At 37.9% G+C, this 25,800-nt stretch overlaps 1 protein-coding gene across 1 annotated transcript; it reads right to left on the bottom strand.

Moving 5' to 3' along the window:
• Positions 1-385: 385 nt before the first annotated feature.
• On the bottom strand, positions 386-25,340 carry ATP6V1B2 (ATPase H+ transporting V1 subunit B2). Its single transcript, XM_086414398.1, has 14 exons — positions 25,178-25,340; positions 17,262-17,317; positions 12,788-12,886; positions 11,470-11,563; positions 11,238-11,315; positions 10,653-10,792; positions 10,213-10,314; positions 9,744-9,841; positions 9,007-9,130; positions 6,928-7,078; positions 5,456-5,538; positions 4,097-4,201; positions 2,737-2,866; positions 386-661 (listed from the first exon to the last, which is right to left on the bottom strand). Exons 1-14 carry the CDS (start codon positions 25,311-25,313, stop codon positions 522-524), a joined length of 1,536 nt encoding a protein of 511 aa, XP_086270524.1. The 5' UTR covers positions 25,314-25,340; the 3' UTR covers positions 386-521.
• Positions 25,341-25,800: the final 460 nt, after the last annotated feature.

Raw genomic sequence — 25,800 nt, 5'->3', positions numbered from 1 at the left:
GCGGGCAGTAAAAACCATCTGCTGAGAGCAGCGGCACAGACCCCGAGGCATACCAAAATCTAAAACCAGCGCTCAGGAAAGCCTCTTGGCTCTGAGAAGTGTCTTTCAGACCCCTCTCTTGTCCCTAGCTTGGAGACCAAAGCACTGTAACTTCAGATAGTGATACTATTGCCAGGGTGGAGAGGCAAGGGCTAAGAGACCCCAATAATGAGGACACTAGGCAGTAAGGTACACCACTATGTACAAATACACACATTGATGAAAAACTCCACCTCCAACTCTCAGCTGCTTTGAAGAAAGCGTTGGAAGGATCCAGGTTTTTCTAAACAGGGGATATTTTAAAGTCTGTTAGCAGTTTAAAACATTGCAACACTGGCACAGTATGTTACCTAGTCTTTGTTTTTAATTACAGGGTAACACAGTAAACTCCAACACAAAGGTGGGGATGGGGGAGTGCAAAAGGAATAAAGAAAATAGAACCAGTACTTCACAAGAGCATCGAGCCAGCGATGAAGTAGCAGCTAATGCTTCGCAGAGTCTCGAGGGTAGAATTCGCTCAGGGTGCTCTGAGGGATCCTCTTCAGCATTTCTTTGGGGAAGATTCGGAGCAGTTGCCAGCCAATGTCCAAAGTCTCATACACAGTGCGGTTTTCATAAGGACCTTACAAAAAATTGAGATCAGATGAGTAAAGGCCAACTACTGTTAACTTACCAGAGAGTTATTCAAAATTTACTCTGTTATGGGCCTAGCACTGGGAGCATGAAGTATAAAAAAGAGACACAAATAGCTAGGTCCCCCTGGACTGGATGTGACTGAATGTAGAAATGAGGGTTTAGACATAAGAATAAGTGAAAAGGGAGAAAGCGGCAGGGAGAAACATCGGGTAGTCATGAGCGTGTGTACACACACACATGCCTTTTTCTGATAACTGGGTGGGCTCTAAATAGATTCCAAGGAATACAGAAACTAGAGTCAGGGTTTTATCCAGGGAGTAATGAGAAAACTGTTCCTCAGAAAAAAGAGGCCAGCCTGAAAGAGTCTAGTACAGACACATAAGAAGCCTAAATGCCAATTACGCTCCTGAATAGGGCAGTGGTTTTCAAAGTTGTTATTGCCATTATTATTTTTAATAGCAAAGTCATCCTTATCCTGCAAATGAATCTCATATTTTGGCTAAGGAGTTAGAGTTCTTGGTCCTTTTTTCTACCAGAATTAATTGTTATCCTTTAAAGTAAGGTTCTACATAATTTTTTTTTTAAGAAAACCCAGCAATCATATTTGGGGGATTTTTAATGTTAATAAAAACACATCTTTTATAAATACCAATGAGGTAAAAAACAGAGTTCATCAGCATTAGCAGACCAAACAAAACAGCTCAAAAGCCCTGCACATGCTATGTGATTAAAACCACCACAGACTTTTTAACAGAAGGACACTCAATATAGTTAACAGTAAATTTACTTCAGCAATGGTATAGAGAGCTGGGGAGACTGGTGAAGACACAGGCCACGGACGAGGAGAGAAGGACTAGACTAGGTCTTCCGACTCAGAGAGGACAGAGGTCAGTATACTTCAACATCACCCAGAAACGTCAAAACAGACTCTCTGGCCCCACCCAGATCTACTGAATCAGATCTGCATTTCAACAAGCTCCCCAGTAGATTCAAAGGTGTGTTCAATTTTGAGAAACACTGGCCTAAGTTACATTAGGAACAACAACAACAAAAAAAACAGAACAGGATGTTTTAAAGGAGAACAATGCAAAGTAGCCAATATTTAATGATGGAAAATAAATGAAAAAGGTTAAGAATCCCTAATTCCTGAGCCTGGGCTAACTGGGACAATGGTCATGCGAGAGGTAGACAGAAATTGAAAAGGGAATTAGTTGCTAGGCAGGTGGTCAGTTGGGAAAATCCTCTGCTTCTCACCATGAGAAGTCTGAGAAGGTAGTGGCATAAACAAAGTTATCCCAGTTAGAGACGTGGGATTAGAGCTTCAGAAAGAGGCTGCTGCTGCTGCTGCTAAGTCGCTTCAGTCGTGTCCGACTCTGTGCGACCCCATAGACGGCAGCCTGCTAGGCTCCCCCGTCCCTGGGATTCTCCAGGTAAGAACACTAGAGTGGGTTGCCATTTCCTTCTCCAATGCATGAAAGTGAAAAGTGAAAGTGAAGTCGCTCAGTCGTTCCCGACTCTTAGCGACCCCATGGACTGCAGCCTACCAGGCTCCTCCATCCGTGGGATTTTCCAGGCAAGAGTACTGGAGTGGGGTGCCATTGCCTTCTCCCAGAAAGAGGCTAAAGGCTCATAAACAGGAAGTCAGTCAGTGTAGGGAGAAAAGCACAGAAAGAAGAGGTAATTAAGCTTTTGGAAACATTAACAATTAAGAAGCAAGAAGATAGGAAATCAGGAAGATGAAGATAGATGGACTGGAAAAGTCTGAAAGCCCCAAAACCAGAGAAGAGCACTCCAGAGAGGTTAAGAAGAAGGGACAAGGGAGGCAGCAGAGCAGAAGGCTGGTTGTAAGAAGGGAAAGAGTAAGACAGGAGCCAAATAACTGGATCAAGGAGTTGAAGGCAGAGGGCTAAGAAGAAAGACATGGCAAATGGCTGAAAGAACCTCTTCTCCGATCAGAAGGAAAACTGCATGGAGACCAATGTAAATTCTCTCAGACTAGGAAAGAAGTCCTCAAAACTACCTAGGATGCTGTTTATATTCATGGGAAAACAGTCATCTTACCCTGAGCAATAAAGTTCCTCTCAAACTTCTGCAGAAATTCCAAGTAAAGAAGATCATCTGAGGTAAGAGCTTCTTCTCCAACAACAGCTTTCATGGCTTGTACATCCTTACCAATAGCATAGCACGCATACTACAGAGACAAAAGCAGAGATAAGGTTTTATAAATATTAAGAATAATCTGGGCTACAGAAGTGTACTGCTACAGCTATCTTCACAGGATTTCATACTACTTCCAAATGTAATTCACAAAGTTCATATGCAAGTCAGAAAGACTTTATTATACAGTAATCTCACTCAGAAAGGAATCTTCAGGCACACAGTACATCAACATTACAAACAATGTACAAAAAAATGCTCTCTCAACGTATCAATGAGCTTACATTTTGTAGAGCATTTTCATATAACTTACACTATGAGAGAAATCCATCTCTAAATTCTATTCAAAAAAATACTTATGATGTTAGTAGGTTTATCATGCCTATTTTAAGGTCAAATGCATTTTCCTTTAATTATGCTTGCTATACAATCTCAGGGCTATAGAAACCAAGGATTTCACAGAATATATATGTACCCCTTAGTGTTCTGGTGATTGCCTACTATGTTAAACAAAAAATAAGGTAGAATATTCTTTCAGAAATACTGTATAATTACTATTAAGGTTATTAATAAAAACTTAAAGGCTTTAGGCCTTGATTTTTTTACTTAAAAACTAATTCATACACTATGGGAGGCAGGTCTCAAGCATGTGGTTCTTTTTTTTCCTTGTCTTTAAACTTTATTCGCATCTGAGACTGGAGAGGGGATGGGGTGGGAGGGATCAAGGACCTGAGGAGCAGGTGGGAAGGCCTATCTCACTCAGGACACATGAGTCCTTACACAGCTGTCAGGTGGACGAACTGAGCGGAGAGGGGAAAGGTCTCCTCTTTGCTGACAACTGGCAACTCAGGGAGAGACCCTGGGCCCCATGCCAGATAGAAGCAGTGAGCCACACCAAAGGGCCAGCTTCTAAGACCTAAGTAGCTATGTGCTTAGTCACTCAGTCATGTCCGACTCTCTGTGACCCTTTGGGCTGTAGCCTGCTAGGCTCCTCTGTCCATAGGATTTCCCAGGCAATAATACTGGAGTGGTTTGCCATTTCCTTCTCCTAGGCATGTGATTTTTGATCTTTGTCATGAGCATTTATTTATCCTTATGAGAAAACTACTAAGCTCTAATGAATTCCACCGATACTCCACTATTCTATATTACACTCCTGCTTTAATGGGGGAGAAGAAAAGTGATGTGGAAAAAAGACAAGAGGTGTTAAGAAAGCAGAAGGAATGAACTAAGAAAGCACTCATTCTGGAGAGCACACACATACCAGCTGGTTAGACACATCGGCGTGATCCTTTCTGGTCATGCCTTCTCCAATAGCAGACTTCATCAACCGCGACAAGGAGGGCAGCACATTAATGGGTGGATAAATCTTGGGTAAAATGGGAAGGGAGAAAATATATTTAAGTACAAAATTCAAGCTTTACTGGTAGTAAAGGATTGTGAAGCTCATTATTATTATTTAAATTGGATAAAGCTGCTGCTTTTGCTTTCTAGATGAGTCCTAATATCTTTTCCTGATAAGGAAGAAATATTTTAAAGCTTAAGACTTCTTCTGCGAAATCAAATCCAAAAAGTAAAATCTACAAAACAGTACAAGATTATATTAAAAAAACTGAAATTTCAAAAGCTGTCTGCAATATCAAATCCAAAATGGTTCTGAACTCTCATAAAATTACACATAAAAAGATTTAACAATTTCATCAAAAAGCTCATTATTAGATGCTGGCATCTATTAAAGAATAATTAAAAGATTCCATTTTTGATTTCTCAGCATAAAAAAGAATGATATCTTGCTGCTTGTGACAACATGGATGCACCATGAGGGCACTATGCTAAGTGAAATAAGTCAGAGAAAAAAAGATAAAAGAGAAATATGTATAATGTATAAAAAAGGAGAATATGTATAATCTCACATCCATGAGATCTTAAAAAACAAATTGTTGAGCTCACAGAGAACAAACTGGTGGCTGCCTGAGGCAAGGGATGGGGGTGGGAAAAATGGGTGAGGGAGATCAAAGGGTAAGTGGTGACGTCAGTAAGTCACATGGATGGAATGATCAGCATGGTGGCTGTGTAAGCTAATAACGCTGTGCTGCGTATTTAAAGGTAGCTAGAAGACTGGATCTCCAAAATTCTCATCTTAAGAAAAAAAACTTTAACTATGTAAGGTGACATGTTAACTGGGCTTACTGTGGTGATCATTTTGCAACAAATACAAATATCAAACCATCACACTGTACACCTGTGACTAATGAAATGTTATGTCAATTATACCTCAATTAAAAATAACAATAAAAAGGAAAATAATCTGAAAAATCTATTTTTATATTAGTAACAAAACTGGTGGACCATGCCATTTTGGAATAAAGACCCGAAAAGAGTTCTTTGAGACAATGGACTCTACTTTAAGGCATAAGGAAAGTGGAAATTTAATTCTTAATTCTGGCAGTCTTCTCCACACTAGGATTTTAGTATTACAGAAATGACAGTTTCATAGTCATATTAAAAACAATTCAAGTTGGTGTTTTCTAAATAAATAATTCCTAAGAGCAAAGTCAGAGACACTAAAGAATAACTGAAGAATAGATGTGTAAGCTTATGGCACTGCACAAGTGTTCAATACCTGTCTGTTGTGTAGCTGTCTGTCCACATAGATCTGCCCCTCTGTAATATATCCAGTCAAGTCAGGGATTGGGTGAGTGATATCTACCAGAGGAAGACATGTGATGTTAGTTACTGTCCATCTCATATAAACAAAACCACAGGAAGTCGATCTGTACTACTTAAAACAGTGCTATATAAAATAATTTTCTGTGATGATGGAAAAATTCTTTATTTGTGCTATGCAATATGGCAGCCACTGGTCAAATGTGGCTACTGAACACATGAAATGTGGCTACTGTGACTGAAATGTTTTATTTCAAAACTTTATCTGATTTTAATAAAGTTTAGAATTTAAACAGCCAAAATGGTTAGAGGTTACCACAATGGCCAGTTTAACTTACTTGGTTGCAGCACAGATATGTGTTGACGCAAGTTAAATTAGTTACATTCATAAAAAGCACTATTTCTCCTAGATGTGCTGCCTCTCCCCCAAGTATAAATAACGTTCCATTTAAACACAAAGTTCGCTTGCAGAGATTTGACCATCTGATGTATACTGAGACAGCACTCTTCCATAAGTTATCCCAGATGGGTACCCAACATTTCAACATGGGAAATACAAACAGGCTAAACAAGTAACGCAGCACTACAGGCAGCACCAGCAGGCCCTACAGAGCAAGGTGTCCCTAGTCTGTTCAGAGAGCAATCTTGTAGCTACTTCCTTGGAACAAATCATCGTCACGTCTGAGGTAGTACTCAGACTGCCTGGGTTCTAAAGCCACCACTTCCTATTCGGGACACTTTACCTCCCCGTGCCTCACAGCAGAGCAGACACCTCAAAGTCACCATGAAGATCAAATGAGTCAATATTTACAAAACACTTGAAACAGTGCTCAGTTATAGTTCTTACTGTTTCTGAAAATATTCTGTAAAAGTATTAAAAAAAAAACTGAGATAAAGACAAAAAGACACTAACATAAGGGGAATGCTGAAAGTCTCACCCAGGAGCTGCTGGGCGGACACCCAGGCAGGCACTGCACTGTGCGCTTACAGACGTGGTAATTTTTAACAAGCCTTGTCAGTCTTTCTACCTCCAGTCTTGTGGCATTTGCTACCTGTGCTCTTTATCTGGCACCTAAGCTACCTTAAATTACTGGTGCACACATATAAAGAAAACATCCAAGTAGAATGAGTAGTTTACAATAAGAAGAGCTCATACGTTTTAAAAAATTTCCTTACATCTGGACCAGTGGACTGCAAATAGCAGACACTAAATACTAGCTAATTAATAAAAATTAAAATTACAAGAAAATTTTTTCTACTAAAGAATAATTATAGGTAGTTTTGAAATGAAAAAATTTTATTAGAAACAAATCAATAGGTAAACTCAACTCCTGGAGAATACTCTCAAAACGATAGTGATATTCTCTCTTGAAATTAAAGCCCTTTACAATGATCAGGCCTGCTATAATCCAAAGACGCAAAACTTACCATCGTTAGGCATGGTGAGAATAGGAATTTGAGTAATAGAGCCATTTCGACCTTCCACTCGACCAGCACGTTCATATATTGTGGCTAAATCTGTATACATGTAACCTGGGAAACCTCGTCGACCAGGAACCTCTTCCCTGGCTGCTGAAACCTGACAGTGAGTCAAGGAGAATAGTATCACATACCAGAATATGAGAACTAACACTTGGTTAGAACACGTTTGTTTGAATAGACCAAATTACAAAGTCAGAAATATCATCTTGTTCATTTTAAGTATTGTCTCATTAAGAAAAATCTAGCAACAAAATTTCAGATTATTCTACAACAGAAATGTTGACAAGTGGGGACCAGAAGCTTTTTGTTAAAATCATTATTGCCATAACAAGAATCTTTAAATAGCTTGCCAGAAGAAAATCCAGCTTGCAATTTTATAAATCAAAGGAAGTCCATTTTAAAACCAAGAGAACACTCTCAGTTCACACGATTTATTTCATCTTATGTATCCTGCAGATTTACATAGACTAACTCTGAAAAAAATCAAAAGGGAAAAAAAAAAAAAATATATATATATATATACATAAATCATTTGATGCATTTTATGTGTGTGTGCTTAGTCGTATCTGATTCTGCAAACCCACGGACTGTAGCCTGCCAGGCTCCTCTGTCCATGGGATTTCCCAGGCAAGAATGGAGTGAGTTGCCATTTCCTTCTCCAGATATACTTTACATACATCATTTAATTTAATCCTCACAAGAACTCTAATGAAGAAGTTAATATTAACCCCAATTTACAACTGGAATCAAGGGCCAGATAATTTCCCTAGATCACTGCACAAGAACAGTAATAAAAGGTCTTTCTCTCGGAGACATGCACACTAGAATATTATGTATACATATTAATCTACAACCACTAAGAACCCTAAAGCATGAAGCCCAACTGCTAAGTGCTACTTCGGCACCTCCAAGAGTACGCTCCATCAGAGCTACTCAAACTGTGGCCTGCAGACCAGTTTTTATCAATGTGGCATGCTGCAGTCCATGGGGTCACAGTCATACATGACTTAGCAACTGAACATCAAAGGAGATCATGTAGAAAGCAAGATAAACATATAGAAAACTTAAGTGTCTATTTGACAGAACAGCTGTCTGTTGAATCTAATAATTTTTTTTAAAGGGCTTTTAAATTGTCTTTCTTAAAAATTTTCACTAATACTTATTTTCACTGCCTTTTATGTAAGTATGGATGGATGGATGGGAGAAAAAAAGTCCTTCAATGGAAAAGCACCAAAGCAGAGTGAGATATGGTGACAGATCTTAAGGAATTTTAAGAAGCTAGATATTTATATAGCAAGTCTCTTCGGAAGTCTTTTTCTCTTTTTTACATACTTAAAAGAGCAACTCATTCAAAATTTCCTAACTTGCATCAGAATACACCCCACACTTCTGGATGCTAGAATCTTATATTGTTTCTAAATACTGAGTTTTCTGAAGGGAAAAAAGTTCTGAAGAGGGTTCTGCCAGAGTATAGTCTTTATTTATGTAAATAAATAAAAATTTACATCACTGAAAATGAAATTCCTGGAAAGGGCTAAAAATGGACTGTCCAGAGAGACAGAACTTCCTGGTAGAGTAGCTGATTAAATAGCTTGCATGATTCACTCTCTTTAAGAATCCAATCTTTTTCTTTTTTAGTATTTATTTAATCACTCATTCATTGGCTGTGTCACATCTTAGTTGCAGCACACGGGCTTAGCTGCTCCGTGGCATGTGGAAACCTAGTTCTCTCACCTGGGATCAAACACATGACCCCTGCACTAGAAGGTGGATTCTTAACCACTGGACCACCAGGAAAAGTCCTGAGAATCCAGTCTTAATCAATGGAGACAGTGACAGTATGATAAACAGGCTAATAATTTAAATCTCATTTTCAATCATTTCAACTAGGCTGACAAATAGTATTTTCTTTCCTGATTAAGGTGTTACACTAACATATGAATAATTAATTTTAAAAAATGATTAAAAAAAAATGAAAACTTGCAGAGCAACAAGATAACCTACTGTAATTAAGAGAAAAATTACCTCTCGAAGTGCTTCAGCATAAGAACTCATGTCTGTTAGGATAACCAATACATGTTTCTCACACTGATAGGCCAGGAACTCGGCCGTGGTTAGAGCCAATCGAGGAGTGATAATTCGCTCAATACTGAAATGAAACATTAAGTACTATGTCACGCAGACAAAAAGGCCAAAAACAAAATAAAATGATTCCGGAAATAACAGTACAATCTCCCATTTAAAGTTTTACACAAACTGAGGAAGGTGAAGCAATTACTACTTTAAAAGTCTTAAGGCAGAGTTCTTTTATGTATTTACTCAGTGCTACACAGCTAAATTGACTATTTTATAAATGCCCCATAATTTCTCAGAACTACATAGTTCTCAAAATCTAGCAAGAAAGGAAGCGAGTGAGAAGGAGAAAGGAGGAAACAACAGGGGCCAGATTTTACAGGCAAGAGGAAAAAGTCATTTACTGAGTATGGCCATGTGCTAAGTAACTTATTATCTCATTTAATATGCACAACTCTGTGAGACAAGTATTATTTATCACATTTTACAAAAGAAGACATTGAGCTTCAGAGCCTAAATGACTTGCCCAAAACCAAGTGACCTGCAAAAAGCAGAGCTGGAATTTACATATGGTTATCTTATTCCTAGGCCCATGAAGCTTTCATTATGTTTTACCTCCCTAGTCTAAGGTAATATTTTTGACCAGAAGCCTGTGTAAACAGAGAGAAACAGCATATTTGTTTACTTACGTTGGGTCATTAGCCAAGTTCAAAAACAGGCAGACATTGTCCATTGAGCCATTTTCCTCAAAGTCAGATTTGAAGAACCGGGCAGTTTCCATGTTTACCTAAATAGCAATGACTTCATCAGTGCTCAGAGACGTAAGATTCTCAGTATTTCTTTTTCTTTTTTTCCCCCAGCATTTATTTCTAATGAAGGCCAAGCTATAGATATGCACTGCTCCTTCTTCTAAAGCTTCAGGTACTCCCAAAACATTCACAAAAGCCAAGAGAGTAAACAGTCAGCTTTGGGCACAAAGAGAAATATTCTTATATTCCAGTCAACTGCTAAATACTAATCCATGGTTTGCCCAAAATACCAAGTTGAAACTTCTCTACCTAGAGATAAATTGAATGATACATGTGTATTTTTCTACACTGTTTTAAGAACATAAGCAATTTTACATTTCATTCTAAAATAGGAAAAGATTATACTTACACCCATAGCAGCAAATACAATCGCAAAATTTTCCTCACTGTAGTCCACTACATCTTTGGACTTTTTTACCAAACCAGCCTGGCGACAGATTTGAGCTGCAATCTGATGGGGAGTATAAAAGGACAGGGTTGAAAGCTAAAATAATATTTTCTATAACAAAATAACCTTTATCCTACACTTTTGGGAATTAAATCACAAATGAAATTGGGATGTCTTAAAGGTCTTTCCCTAACAAAATTATTCTGCAATTTTTGCAAAGATTCCTAAGAGTAAGGAAGAAGTCAGATACACATGGATAAGAAAGTCAATGGAACTGGATGATATAAACAGTAACACTGAGTATTTACCTTGAAAATCCTTTAGTTGGTTTCTCACTAACAGTGAAACATTTGGAGATCCTTTCTTCTTAAATTTCACATCAAATAAATTCTAGTTCTCACCTCATTGTGCGGTAAGCCAGCAGCAGAGAAGATAGGAATCTTCTGCCCCCGAGCAATACTGTTCATGCCATCTATGGCCGAAATGCCAGTCTGAATCATCTCCTCTGGATAGATTCGACATTGAGGGTTGATTGGCTGGCCTAATGCATTTCCAAAAGAGAACGTTGATACATATATATTTTAAGACTACAGTCATATAAAGCATTTATTTCTACTCAAAAAATGAGTTATTTTTGAAATCTGAAACTTTTTTCCATTAATATTTTGTAGATTAATAAATTATATAGTGTAGCAAGAGAGAAATCCTAATTTCAAAGCCATTATGGCTCTACTACTTATATTTCAGATACATTGTAATATTATAGTAATATATAGTAATATTTTACAATATCTTGTAGTATTTGACATAAAAAATTAAGATAAGCTCTGGGAAAAATAAAATTACTAAATAATTAACAAAATAACTAATTAAATATGAAGCATGTTGGTTATCTACTTAAGTATCATAAAAATCATCCTTTCTCTGACAAAGGTATAAGACAGATGTTATTTCCTCTAAACACAAAATCCATTTTCTGTCCCTACCCATGATGTCAAGGAAGTCTTCAGCCAGGACAACAGGACCTCTGTCAATGGGTTTTCCTGATCCATTGAATACCCGACCTGTTAAACAATGACAAGGCAGTACAGAGAATACAATGACTCAAATATTCACTTTTTTAACTGTGTTTTTAAACATTCACTTAAAAAAACTACATGGAAGTATGTTAAAAAGTAAACAGATCTCTGCTCAGAATGAATAACAGTATTTGTTTACCAAGCATATCCTCAGACACTGGCGTTCGGAGAATATCCCCGGTAAACTCACAGGACGTTTTCTTGGCATCTATACCTGAAGTCCCTTCAAATACCTATCAAGAAAGAAAACAGAAGAGTAAAAGAAATTTGATCATAAGTGCTTAAAATTTATTTGCCTCTTAAATGGCCCTTATAAAGTAAAATACATAAATGTATATACTACTTTTAATATCACTAACAAAGAAGTGTTCATGGTAGGTGATGAACCAAACCTCCACCTCTTAACCAGGGTCATGCCTGCAGGCCAAACCTATTAAGCAAGCTAAGAATGTGTGTGTGTGTGTGTTTGTTTGTTTGTTTGTTTTTACAGTTTTAAAGGGTGGTTTTCTTAAAAAAAAAAAAAAAAAGAAGGGAACGAAAGTGTAAAGACCATGCAACAGAGGAGACCTTAGATAAAACCTCACAAAGCCTAAAAACATCCACTATCTGGCCCCTTACAAAAATTCTGTTGACCTCTACTTTAGATTACTTTTTAGTTGTTGTTCAGTCGCTTAGTTGTGTCTGTCTCTGCAATCCCATGGACTGCAGCACGCCAGGCTTCTCTGTCCTTCGCCATCTCCTAGAGCTTGCTCAAACTCATGTCTATTGAGTCAGTGATGCCACCCATATTACTTTTTAGGGCAATATGTTATTCTAGAAAACTGCCACTTTCTATAGTCAGTAACATTAAAAACTAGACTTATCAGAGACAATTTACAGACACAGACTCAGATCTTGTTTTGGTTTCAACCCACAAGCTGTGAATTCTGTTTTTTTGTCTCTGTCTTTCTATGTGATTATCTGCTTCATTTTACCAATCAAAAAAAAAAAAAAGCCATTTTACCAGTGGAGCTATTGGGCTAGAATGCACATAGGTGGCAGACATTTGGCAAGAAAACAAGAAAAATTCATTTTCTTCCCTTACAGTCAGTAACCAATCTCTAAAGAAACAGAGGGGTCATGTGGTAGAAATGCATTAGATATGTACCATTTTATTATAAAACAGGCTTTGCACTAGATGGTCTTATGCAACTGCATGCTAATCTAAGTGTTCTGAGCACCTTTAATGGAAGTTAAGCTAAGCTGTGATGTTCAGTAGGTTCTGGTACTAAATGCATTTTCAACTTAAATGGTATTTTCAACTTACTGACAGGTTTATCAAGCTGTCACCCCACAAGTAAGTCAAGGAAGATCTGTATACTTATGTGATAATCACCAGAAAACACTACTGGTGTTTCTTATGCTTTTTTGTGATTAGAAAAATGTTCAACTGGCCAGATTTTTCAAGTAATGCTTACCTGAACCACAGCTTTGGAACCACTAACTTCTAGAACTTGCCCACTCCGCTTCGTCCCGTCAGGTAGTGTTAAGTGCACAATCTCAGCATATCTGGGAAACTAAATAGTAAAAAAACAAAGGCTCAGTAAACCAATGTTCTAGAAGCCCAAATGCTCTCTAGGCTCTATCACAGCACACATGCTTGTGCAATCCCTACACGGCCCCTATACATGCAGGTATACACCAAGAGGTTAGAATATCCGCAGGTAGTTTAAGTCCTTAAAACACTCACTGCTGGCACACATTCTGGCAAACACAGCAAAAGGCACAGAAAGAAGAATCTTGATTCTATGGAAACACAGCAGTTAATTCTTTTTTCTTTCATGTATATTTTTAAGTTTTCAGACTATAGAAAGATGATAAAACTAACAACTATGTTCCCTCTACTCAGCAATGATGCTTGCTTCTGGGCTGTTTAATCACTAATCATCTTGTGCTGTTGGAGAACAGGAATAAAATGCAACTAAACAACAAAATAATTACTCATTATAAATAATGCTAATATACCCCCCTCAATATACACTTCTCCTAACCAGAAGTGTATTCCTCTAGTCCATTTTAATATTTTAAATTGCATGTTTCCAAAAATGTACCGTTAATGTTTCATTTGCCTAAAAGGGAACATACTAAACATACCATCTTGCAATTTGGTTTTCCCACTTGCCTGAATATTTTGGGTCCGTCATGGTAATATTTAAGATAAAGTCAAGTTGGCATCACATTTCATCCAGCTGCTCTTCTATCACTGGTGCTCAAGGCTGTCCCATATTTATACTAGGGCAAACATACTGCAATGGACATCCTCACATGTGGCGTCTCGTGCAAGTGGGTCTAAGTTTCCCTACGGTATTTAGTTACCTAGTGGCAGGTTACAGGTTGTGTCCATTTTTCTGCGAAATTACTCTGCAAAGCAGTAATCTTTACAATTTCCTAGTAGCATAGAAAAGTATCTTTTCCCTACATCTTTGCCAATCTTATATCATCAAACTTTAATTTTTACCATTTTGATAAAATAAAGAATAGTATCTTTCAATTTGCATTTTTCTGATTCTACTAAGCATCTTTTCATATTCACTGACAATTCTGACTTCACTTCCTGTAACTGGCTTATTAACATATTTTCTTTACTTTTCAACTGAATCTGCTTATTCTAATTTACTTTTAGATAAGTCTCATAGATTCTGAATATTAATCCTTTTCCAAGTATCTGCTCCCAGTCTGTTTTTTAAATTTTATTTATGGTAATCTTAATCATACAGAAGTTTTTGCAATAAAATGACTTATTTGCCTTTATGATTTGCCTCTTTTTTGTAGGAAAACCTTCCAATCTAAAATCACAAATAAAAATGGTCTTCCATATTGTCTTCTGATAGATTTTTCATGTTTAGGTCTTTAATCCATTTGGATTTATTTCTGGTAAGTAACTGTATTTTTCTCATTTTTCTTTTCTATACAGGAAGCCAAATGCCCCAACTCTTATGTACTGAGTAACACAAATAGCCCCCAGTGACTTGTAATGTAGCCTTTATCATTTATCAAGTCAAATTCTCAGGTGTGAGAAGAGCTGGTTTTAAGAATCTTAATTTTGTTCCACTGAAATGCCTGCTCACTCCTGCACCAAATCTTTATTATCTGCTTCTAACTGATTTTGTCACCTGGGGAGAATTCTGAGTCTTTTCATTCATGGGTATGGAATCTCCTCTTATTTGAAGTCTTCTTTTATGTCTTTCAACAAAGTTTCACAGTTTTCTGTAAAAAGTTACTAGTTATTCCAGTAGTTACTCCTGGCATACAAAACACTAATGATTTCTACAGACTGATCTGTACCCAGCAACACTGTTTACCACCACTGTTTTTAACAGTCTGTCCACTGAATGACTTGTGTTTTCCGTTTAATCATAGTACCAAGAAATGATGATAGTTGTGCCTTTTCCTTTTTAATCCCTATATCCCCTAATTTCTTTTTCCCGCAACACTGATCAGGGTTCAAGCAAAAGGATAAACAAAGATGGAGAGTGGTGGTGACAATGGGCCCCCTCATCTTGTTCCTGACTTAAATGGGAATGTTCCCAGAGTCTCCCCTTAAGGATGCTGTTTGTGGTAGGTTATGGTGGATAGCCTTTAAGAGATTTTGAAAGTTTGTTCTATCCCTTACTTCTAAAACCACCTTCTTTTTCTTCTTCTTTTTTTTTTTGTAAAGAAGCAAGTAATTTTATCAGATATATTTTTGGTATTTACTGAAAAAAGCATAAGCTTTCTCTAGCTTAATCTATGAATGACCTGAATTATACTGACATTTTCTAATATCAAATCATCTTTGTATTACTAGGATAAATTCTACTTTGTCATAATTCTGTTGACTTTTTAAAACATGCTCTTGCTAATATCCAATATGTGGATATTAGCAAGAGCATGTTTTAGTGGATATTAGCAAGAACATGTTTTAAAAAGTCAACAGAATTATGACAAAGTCGAATTTATCCTAGTAATACAAAGATGATTTGATATTAGAAAATGTCAGTATAATTCAGGTCATTCATAGATTAAGCTAGAGAAAGCTTATGCTTTTTTCAGTAAATACCAAAAATATACTGGATAAAATTACTTATGCTCACAGTTTGGAATCTGTGCCTGTGAGTGAGAATAACTTTACTATTTCTTTTCTGATACTATCTTTTCTCTCGTTTGGGAATGAAAGATGTGCTACCTTCAGAAAATGAGTTAAATATAGCAGTCTCCATCATCTATTCTGATACAATTTGTATAAAATTATATATTCCTTGATCCTAGTATATGCATTATGGCATATAAATTATTACAACTACATAAGCTTTATTTACCAGTTTTTCCTCAGTTGGAGTTATACCCCGAACATTCAATAAAACTTTCTCAGCTTTCTTAAAATTACTTCCTCCAAGATGTTTTTGAAGTCCTTCCCATTACTGACTCTCATAGTATCTTGTACTTACCCTTCACAGTCCTTACCAATTAGACATTTACATATTTGTACTGTATATTTTTGGTGCTGAGTTCAACATTTAATATACTTGAAACATGAGTATTTTTAGACTGTTTGAAAGTATGTTTATGCTTCATATTTCTAAAATATAAGCCCCCAATTTTATCTAAGAAGAAGTATATAAAAAAGAATAAAGGACAAAGATAAGTATTTAAAACAAATATTTAAAACAAAATATTTAAAAATTTTTTATTTAAAAAAATTTTAAATAAAAATATTTAAAAATATTTAAATAAAACAAAGTATTTAAAACAAATAATGTTCCAAATACTTTCTCAAAAAAGAAAAGTGTATGCTCCATCCTTTCACAAAACATTAATGGACATCTGCATACATGTACAACTTCAGTGCTACATACTGAAGTTCTGAATCAAATTGCATACTAGCTATGGCCAGGAGTAAGCTACATGCTTAATCTGATTTGTATAGGTACCCTGTCATGCATAAAAATATTAACTTAAATAAAGCTGAACAGACAATGCACTTTGCACTCTTTTAGGAAATGTCTTTTGATTACTTTCTGCATCTAGAAGGGCCACATGCCAAACGTACTTTCGTCATTACTTCTCTCAACCAACTAATAAATGGGTACCTTTTCCCCAATCCACTCTCAACAACAACCAAAGCAGAATTACTGGGCATATTACACAAATTACTTCCTCTGAAGATATTTTAATCACAGAACTCAGGAGGCTTCACGCAAGGTACTCAATTATAAACTGTATTACATGCCTCTTTTTCTAAGATAATTCTTATTATATAGGTGTGGCTAAAAAAAAAAATGTAACAAAAGAGTCTTTCAACAAACTGAATAGGTAAAAGCTATTCTTCACTTTATGGTTTTAGCCGCTGTTGAGATAACCTGTCGTTTATTCATTACTTGAACACCAGTGTCAGGTCCTCAAAGATAAAGTTCATTGTTTATTCACTTAAAGACCTTAAAATTTAGTAGAGAAAAGAAAACAAATATGTAATAAGTAGTTATAATACTGTGACAAGAGCCGTAAAATACTGTATATCTAATATCCTACAAGTCATAAAACACACTTACAAATATTACAGTTATTTCCCTAATAAACCTAGGAGGTAGAACTACATTTTTAAATTAAAAATGTTAAAATTCATTAAAATTTAATTTTAATTAAGTAAAATAATTGTATTAAAATTTAATTTTTTAAACAAATTAAAAATTTTGCAGATAAGGGACTCAAGGCCACAAGCAGAATCCACAACAGATCCAGTACTAGAATCCTATCTTCTGACTTCTGCTCTAAAATTCTTATCTCCTATGTAGCAATGACATTCAGACCAAGGAATGGCTTAAAATTTGTCATTTTTAATTACAAAAAACTACAGTTTTGAGTACTATGCTTTTAACTGCATAAATGGTTAGGTGATGAGGACAGTGGCATTACCTTAACATGGTCTAAGATCACTAGTGGACCATTAACTCCTGATACTGTCTTGTACGCTGGAAAGAAACAGAAACAGTCAGTGCCAGTCAAACAGGACACAGTCTCTATTACCTCTCTGGTATTACCAAAAATCCTCTACTTTGTCACATCCATTATTAAATGGAGCAACTCAAACAGTATGAAAGTTTTCACTGAATTCATAAATATGCCCCTATCTGTACAACTTTTCATAATTCCCCTTCATTCAACCCAAGCCATGTTGAAAGTGAAAGTGAAAGTGAAGTCGCTCAGTCGTGTCCGACTCTTTGTGACCCCATGGACTGTAGCCTACCAGGCTCCTCCGTCCATGGGGTTTTCCAGGCAAGAGTACTGGAGTGGGTTGCCATTTCCTTTTCTAGAGGATCTTCCCGACCCAGGGATCAAGCCCGCGTCTCCCGCATTGTAGGCAGACGCTTTACCGTCTGAGCCACCAGGCAAACCTCAAACCATGTTGAATTCTTACTATAAATGACACTGCTTCAAGGACCCAGGCTACAAAAACAAAGGCAAAGAGAGAGAGTTTCTAAGAGTCCACAATTTTATAAGGAGGAGGGGAGTTAAGGGTTCTAACAGAGGTGTTCAGAGATCTGTGGAGCATGGGGAAGACAGTGCAGCTGTTCTTATTTAGAAGAAAAATGGTTTTATAGAAAAGGTGGCACTTAGCAAAGTAGAAGAAAACAGGAAGGGAACCCCTTTTAAGCAAAAGTGACAAAACTCATGAAAGAAATCTGAGAAAAAGTAGTCTGTTAAGATAAAAAACCATCATTAAATGGTACCATAAAAACTGTGAAAAAAGAGCTTATGAAGGGGGATAAAAGGCCAGAGAACATACAAGTATCCTATAAAAAAAAAGTCAAATGTTACTGTCATTGTAGAAGCTTACATTTTCTACTGCAAATTATGCATAGCATCAAGCTACCCAAATCCCTCATTTTAGAAAAGATGTAGCCATCGGTGAACCACAACACAGCTCCATACCTGCCAAGTGTAATTAATAGTAATCATGTATAAATCAGAACTCAGGAGAGCAAATCCAACAATGTCAGAATTAACTAAATTTCATAATCAGAAAAGCTGAAAAAACAAATGAAATAATTTATAAGAAGCTGTTAATTAGTTGGGAAATTTTCACTTGCGTGATTTCTTATGAGGTCTTACACAGAAATTTCTGCATGAATGTAAATGCCCAAGAATAAGGAAACCATTTAAACAAGCAGTCTGATCACTCAAGGAGCTTCAGAATTTAAAGACACAATTTCTTTAGCCAGGAAGCAGTGCTCTGGTACAAACAGAGAGAGAGAACAGGCAAGCACTATCAGGACACTTGTTTTCATTCTGAGGACATTTACCTCTTGACACCAAATATTTGCTTGAATACATTTATAACTGTAAAATCAACAGAGGTCCCTGCTGCTGCTGCTAAGTCACTTCAGTCGTGTCCGTCTCTGTGCGACCCCATAGACGGCAGCCCACCAGGCTCCCCCATCCCTGGGATTCTCCAGGCAAGAACACTGGAGTGGGTTGCCATTTCCTTCTCCAATGCATGAAAGTGAAAAGTGAAAGTGAAGTCGCTTGGTCATGTCTTAGTGATCCCATGGGCTACAGCCTACCAGGCTCCTCCATCCATGGGATTTTCCAGGCAAGAGTCCTGGAGTGGGGTGCCACTGCCTTCTCCGAACAGAAGTCCCTACGTACTCTTTTTTTCTTCAACCTTCGATAAAAAGGAAGTCACAACCTGAACGGATGTCCACGTAAACAAGTTAATTATGCCTCCAAGATTTTCCCAAATGGCTCAAGTGGTCAGGAATACACCTGCAATGTAAGACACACAGGAGATGTGGGTTCGATCCTTGTGTCAGGAAGATCCCCTGGAGGAGGAAACAGCAATCCACTCCAGTATTCTTGCCTGGGAAATCCCATGGACAGAGGAGGCTGGTGGGCTACAATTCATGGGGTCGCGAAGAGTAGGTAGGATATGACTGCACACCCAAGCAAGCAAGCAATTCGAGATTATTAGAAAGATCTCAATTGTTATATTTTCTACTACTTTTATGGTAATCCTCTGGACTCTTTTTTTTTTTTTTTAAACACTTTTTTATTACAAGACTACCGAGCATACGTGGAAATTCATCCTGGTGACTGTATCTAAAGCACAGATATTTGGAGGAAAGAAAAAGAATAAACAGATTCATTAAATTATGATATGATTAAATCGACCAAATAGAAAATGTAATAGTCAGAAAAAAAGTTGTAAAATATAGTTTACAATAATTATTCACATTCAAGGCTGTACATCCATACAGATAACAACGTGGCCCCAAACATGAATTCAAGCCAAATAATTCATATATTAGATTTTAAATAACAGACTGAACTAGAGGCCAACAATAGCCAGCAAATAACTTTATACAAGAATAAAAATACAAAAGCGCTTTCAATGCATTATTTGTTTTCATAGGTTCTTTTTTTTTTTTTTTAACTTTACAATATTGTATTGGTTTTGCCATATATCAACATGAATCCGCCACAGGTATACACATGTTCCCCATCCTGAACCCTCCTCCCTCCTCCCTCGCTTTGCCTGTACATCACAGTTACAGCTACAGACCAGGTAGAGAATACTACACGTTATAACTGACTGCCACCAACCTGAAAAACAGTTAACATACTACTGATTCATCCTCCCTACTGTTTTAAAAATAATTCCTACCCCTGAAACAATTTCTTCCTTGTCTTATTTTATTTTTGGCAGTATCACCTGGTGTGAGGGACCGTAGTTCCCTGATTGGGGACTGAACCCAGGCCAGGAAGCTAAAAGTGCAGAGTCCTAACCACTGGACCATTAGGGAATTCCCTGATTTTTCTCATTTTTTAAGAATACTTTTGTGTATATAATTTTGAAAAAAATTTTATTGGCATATAGTTGATTTACAATGTTGTGTTAGTTTCAGATGTTCTGCAAAGTGAATCAGTTATACACACACACACACACACACAATTTACTCTTTTTAGATTCTTTCCCTCGTTGTTCTCATTTTAAGATTCCAAATATTGATTTTCAATGATTTTCTAGAATTGCTATGAGGATGTGCAAAGTGAACTACATTAGAAACACATTTTCTTAGCACCTGGCTTTTAAAACACTGACCTTTTCAAAAACCTTAACAGTTGGGAACAGGAGGAGAGAGTGGGCCAGTGAGGGTAGGGGAATTCAGTTTTGAGATTTATAGGCAACTGCTGACTGTAAATCAGTAAAACGCTTCAGGTTCTGAAATTCTCTTTACTTTCTGGAAAAAATTTGCAACTTCTTTGAATTTTTAACCTCTTCAACAATGATCCTTTAGAATCTCATGTTTAATTTCAAGCTCATTCAAAACTATGAAGTTTTGCCAGTCACAAGACAAAAGTATGACCAAGAAAAAAACCACTAATGATTGCTTTTCCTGGAAAGAGTGAATCAAGTTGATTGCTATTATAGAAGACAAGATTCTACTTCATCACAGTCTCAAAATTTAAAACAATGTACGCAGCCTTCAAAAAAGCCAAGAACCATTCAAATTGATTAATACCAAAACCACCAATAATATTTAATAAGTACTCGACAGGAATTCTTTTTTAATCTCCATAACAGGTCTATGAGCTAATGACTATTATTCCAAGTGTTTTTTCCCCCCAGAAATTAAGTAACTTCCCTAAGGATCTGAACGTATACAGTCCACCTCCAGTCACTTTTTCTTTAACTCCGTGCTACAGCTCAGATTCTAAAACTGAACCGGTCCTTTTCTGTGATCTGCGACACTCTTTTGTCATTACTGAAAAATAATCTTTCTCCAATGGAGTGCAGGCATTAGAAAAGTTAAAACAGAAAAGGGAGAAACTGATGGAGATGCTTCAGCAGTTTTCTCTCACTGGTAAGCACCAGAAGACCACTTCAGATAAAAAGCAGAGTTTAAGCAACATGCTTGATTTAAATTAAAGTTGGATACAAAATAAACTAATACATGGCATAATCCAAACTAAACAGAATATATTACCAAAACAAACTGCTCCACCCTTGCAGAACATCTTCAGATAAGCTACCTTGTTTCAGTTCACAACAACACACTGGGAGGCAGGCAAGGCTGACATACACATTCCACACTTGAACTACATCTCTGAGAGACCTGTTACTAAATCAAAGAGCGAGGGCTAAAATTACTTTTGTTTGTTTGTGCCCCCTTCTCCTAATTCTAAGTTTGTACTCTATAACCCTTAGTCTCCAGTATAATTTAAAAATATGGAGATAACACAGTTCCTAGCATTAGACTACAAACGGGGAGAAGACAGTTTATATATAAACTATAGCTCCTTTCCATAATAAAAAAACGGTGGTGGGGGGAGGGCGGGGAAGACAAGCAGAGAAAACAACATCAAACACCACCTTTTATCTCTCAACAACATTTGCCCAGCTTTCCGCATCATTATTGGGGTTCCCAGGTGGCACTAGTGGTAAAGAATGCACCTGCCAATGCAGAAAACATAAGAGATGCAGGTTAGATTCCTGGGTCAGAAGATTCCCTGGCAACTCACTCCAGTATTCTTGCCTGGAGAACCCCAATGTACAGAGAAGCCTGGTGGGCTATACTCCATAGGGTGGCAAAGAGTCAGACACAACTGAAGCGACTAAGCACGCACACACACCTCACCATTACTATTAACAGCCCAAAGCAAAGACAACTGTTTAGAGTAAAGCTGCCAAAGACACTAAGCTTTCTTCAAAATATCAAAATCCATTCACAAATTACATAAATATGCCTGTGTTTGACAATTATAATGACCACTCTTCTCTTGAAAATTCCAAACAAACAAGAACTTCGGTCTGCAAGAAATGATTAGAACTTTTGACAACAAAGCAGACATGGTTACATCTTTGATCCTGAGTATTTAGGGAGGTGATAAATATTTAGACAACAACATCTTAAACCCCAAATCTACAAAGGTTTTAAGAAGCACATACTTGGTCAGATGACATCCTCTTCCTCCTACAGGATACAAGACTGTTCAACAGATCTAACATTCTTAATGATTGTGAAACTTTCAAAGAGAAAATTCAACAACCATTGCACAATATGGGATCTAGTCCTTCAGCCTCTTCCTTACCAGCCAAACAAAACCAGAACAACCATCATCTATTGTGCAAGAAAAGTAGAGACCCACACCTTGCAGGGGGCAAGGAGAGAGAGGTTCTAGAAAAAGGCCAGGCCAATGATTCCTTTACTGGACTTTTCACTGAGGTTAGGTTTACTTTATGACATAAGAACTGCAAGACAGGCGGACCTAGGATCTCAAGAAACAGGAGATTAAATCAAAATGTTTAACATCCAAAAGCTCTAAGTGTATTACTGAATCTTGCTCAAAGTATAAAAGAAAATCAAGTTTTATTTCCTTGTGACTAGAAATTTAACCAATGTGCTCAAGATTATTTCAAGTCTGCAGATCTCATTTTCCAGACCTTGTTAACAGCCCCATAATCCCCCAATTTTTCAACCAGCATCCTATTTGTACAGTGGAACTGCCAATATTCCACTCCTTTATTCAAAAAACACACATTAACTATAACTTTTCACTTAGGATGGTAACATCTTTAATTAGAAAAGTGACAAGGTTAATCAATATTTATTCAGAAGTGATTAAAGTGTTAACCAGAATCAAGAATGTAGCAATGTAAGAAAAAAATGACAAATGCTGTTAGCTGTTAGCATACGTATGGTATCATTTGTGCTTTTTAGAATAATCCAGACATAGAAGGAAAACTCCAACCAAGTACACCAACTCCCTACTCCTGTTCCATCCACATTAAGGATTCAAACACTAAACTATTAGAATAAGGGGTTTAAATACAAGCTACACAACAATTACAAAACAGAATGCCTTTTATGTGTGAGCACTGGAATAGGCACTGAGGATACAAAAAGGATTCCTGAACCACAAAGTTTCAGTTTTAAGCATTGTGTTGCAATCCTGCATCTTATCAGGGGGAATCTCATCTCCTGAAGTTCTTCAGCCACTACTAAGCACACACAGACTGTCCAGAAATCATACCTCCCTTAAGAGCTCACAACCTTACTCATGGAGTACTCTTTCAACTACGTTTCAGTTGATACTCTGAATTGAGACTGAGTGAATAATTATATGGAAAAATGACTACTACCTCTTCTAATCTTTTCCTAGAAGCACCACTAATGTCTTATCTGTTCCACCCAAAGAACATCAAAGCATACAAATGCAATTACTGAGAGTATCTGTAATTGTTAGGCACAAATGTATTCTTATGAATGCAACTTCTGTCAATTTCTTGAAATATTTACTTCAGCTCACACAAACTCCCAACTGGTATTCTCTAATGCAAATAATTGCCATTATAAAAAGCACATGGTGGGGGGGGGGCAAAAAATTAGAAGTTTGGAATTACAATTTATATACTATTAGCCAATAGGACATACGGTACAGCACAGGGAACTATACTCAATATCTTGTAATAACCTTTATGATTTTATAATTATAAATTAATTTAATAACAGTATAATGGGAAAAATCTAAAAAGGGAAACACACACACACACATATATACATACATATAACTGAATCATTTTGCGGTACACCTGAAACTAACACAACGTTGTAGATCAACTATATCCCAAAAAAGAAAAAAAAAGCACATCTCAGCAAACCTATGATCAAGTCTTTCCTCCTTCTTCACACTGCAGTGCTGTCACATGACCCAGTGACTGATCAGGATGGGATTAGTCAGGAGGAGAGCGCCCAGACTGAAACCCTTCATCTGAAATTCTTTTTAACCCAAGAGCCACCCACAAATAGGCACTCTGGCAATTAACTAGTGTTGGGAAACATCAGGTGCTTTCCTAAATTGTAAAGAGTCTACTTTCAGGGCTCATCCCCAATGCCTAAAGAAGGTCTGATGATACACAATCTTAATGATTAGTTTCTGTTGGAACGGCTGAGCAGTCCATTTAAGCCTGGTTATCAGGATTTTTTCACAATAACATTTTAAACATGCCTCTGCATATGTTTTGCATATATTCTACATACACAGGCAAAACTGCTTGTCTTCCTTAAGACAATCTTGCACTCAAGTTAATGGTAAGGAAAAAGGTCCAGCAGGAATGAAGACATCTGGAATTTTCCTGCTTTGTCAGTAATTAGGTGTCTAAAGCCTGGCAAGCCCTGTCTCTCTCAGAACCTTAGGCTTCTCACTGTAAAATGAGAGGCTTAGACTAGGATGACCTGCGGGGTACTTTTCAGCTCTGGCTTTCGCTGGTATTTAGATGTCCTCCTGCGGGGCTGCCTCTTCACCGAACAACATCTCCCTCTGCCTGTGGGACTGACCTCCATCCGAGAAAAGCCTGACCACGTCAGCGATGACACTACACCGTCTCCCTCGGCAGGACCTCAGAACCTGCCCTGAGGTCCACACCCGAGGCAAAGGGATGAGGAGGGGCGTTCCCTTGACCCTTGCAGATCCAAAAGAGGCCAGCAGAAGATCAGGAGGAGAGCTGCAAGGAGCGGCCTTGCCTCCAGGACAGGAAGCAAGCGCCTAAGCAGGCTCCAGCCTCGGGAAGCTGCACAGGGTAGGCAACAGACCGGAGCCCACCAACCCAGGAAGAAGTTCCCGATGGTGCTCTTCCCCTTAGTCCACCGCTGGCATGGAAATTAAGAGTCACTGAAAATCTCCTTCTAGAGAGAGACGCGGAGGTCGGGGTAGAGGGGCGCGAGATCGGAAAACAACCCTCCCCACCCCACCCACCCCTCTGGTTAAGCAGGTGAGTGGGAGCAAGGGGCTAAGAGCAGACAGGATTCGTCTTGCTTTCTGATACTTACTGAGACGAGGCTGGGAGAGGTAGTTCCGGCTAACTGCCAGCGCCTGCTCTCGAGACCCGGCCAGGGGCCCGCTGGTGGGTACTGGTAGCTCAGGCGCGGCCCCGTTCACGATCCCCCGCATCGCCCGCAGCGCCATCTTGTCTCCTCCGTCCCGACTGGCCCCGCAGCGACACCGCGCAGGCGCAGATATAGCTGGGGCGGCCCGCTCCCCGCTCCGCCCATGCGCGCTGTGGAGCCCCCGCCCCCTTGGCTGCGCCCCGCCCGCAGCCTCGTGACTTGGGCTCCGCGTGGGCGGGGCTAAACCAGCAAGCTGGGAGAGGAGCTGACCAGCGTGCTGGGAGGAGGGTTGCCCGACAGGGAGAGGGACCCAAAGAAAGGCAAGATTTAAGGGAGAAAGAGAAGAAAGGAGGGAGAGGGAAGAAAGGCAACTTCATACAAGAAAAAGTCAACAGGAATTTCATAACGCTGAATGAAGAGACCTCAAGTTCAAAAAAAAAAAAAAAAAACTCTGAAAACAAATATAAAACCTATTCCATTGAATATTAACATAGGGCACTATGTGCCATCATTTCTCTCACTTTATTATCTTCCTCTCCAATGTATTCGCTCATCTGACCATTCAA

The sequence above is a fragment of the Bos grunniens genome, chromosome 8 (genome assembly GCF_055505025.1).
Source record: "Bos grunniens cultivar Pamir isolate PY7600 chromosome 8, Bosgru_T2T1.0, whole genome shotgun sequence".
Taxonomy (NCBI): domain Eukaryota; kingdom Metazoa; phylum Chordata; class Mammalia; order Artiodactyla; family Bovidae; genus Bos; species Bos grunniens.
This window is presented reverse-complemented; position numbering and strand designations above follow the sequence as displayed.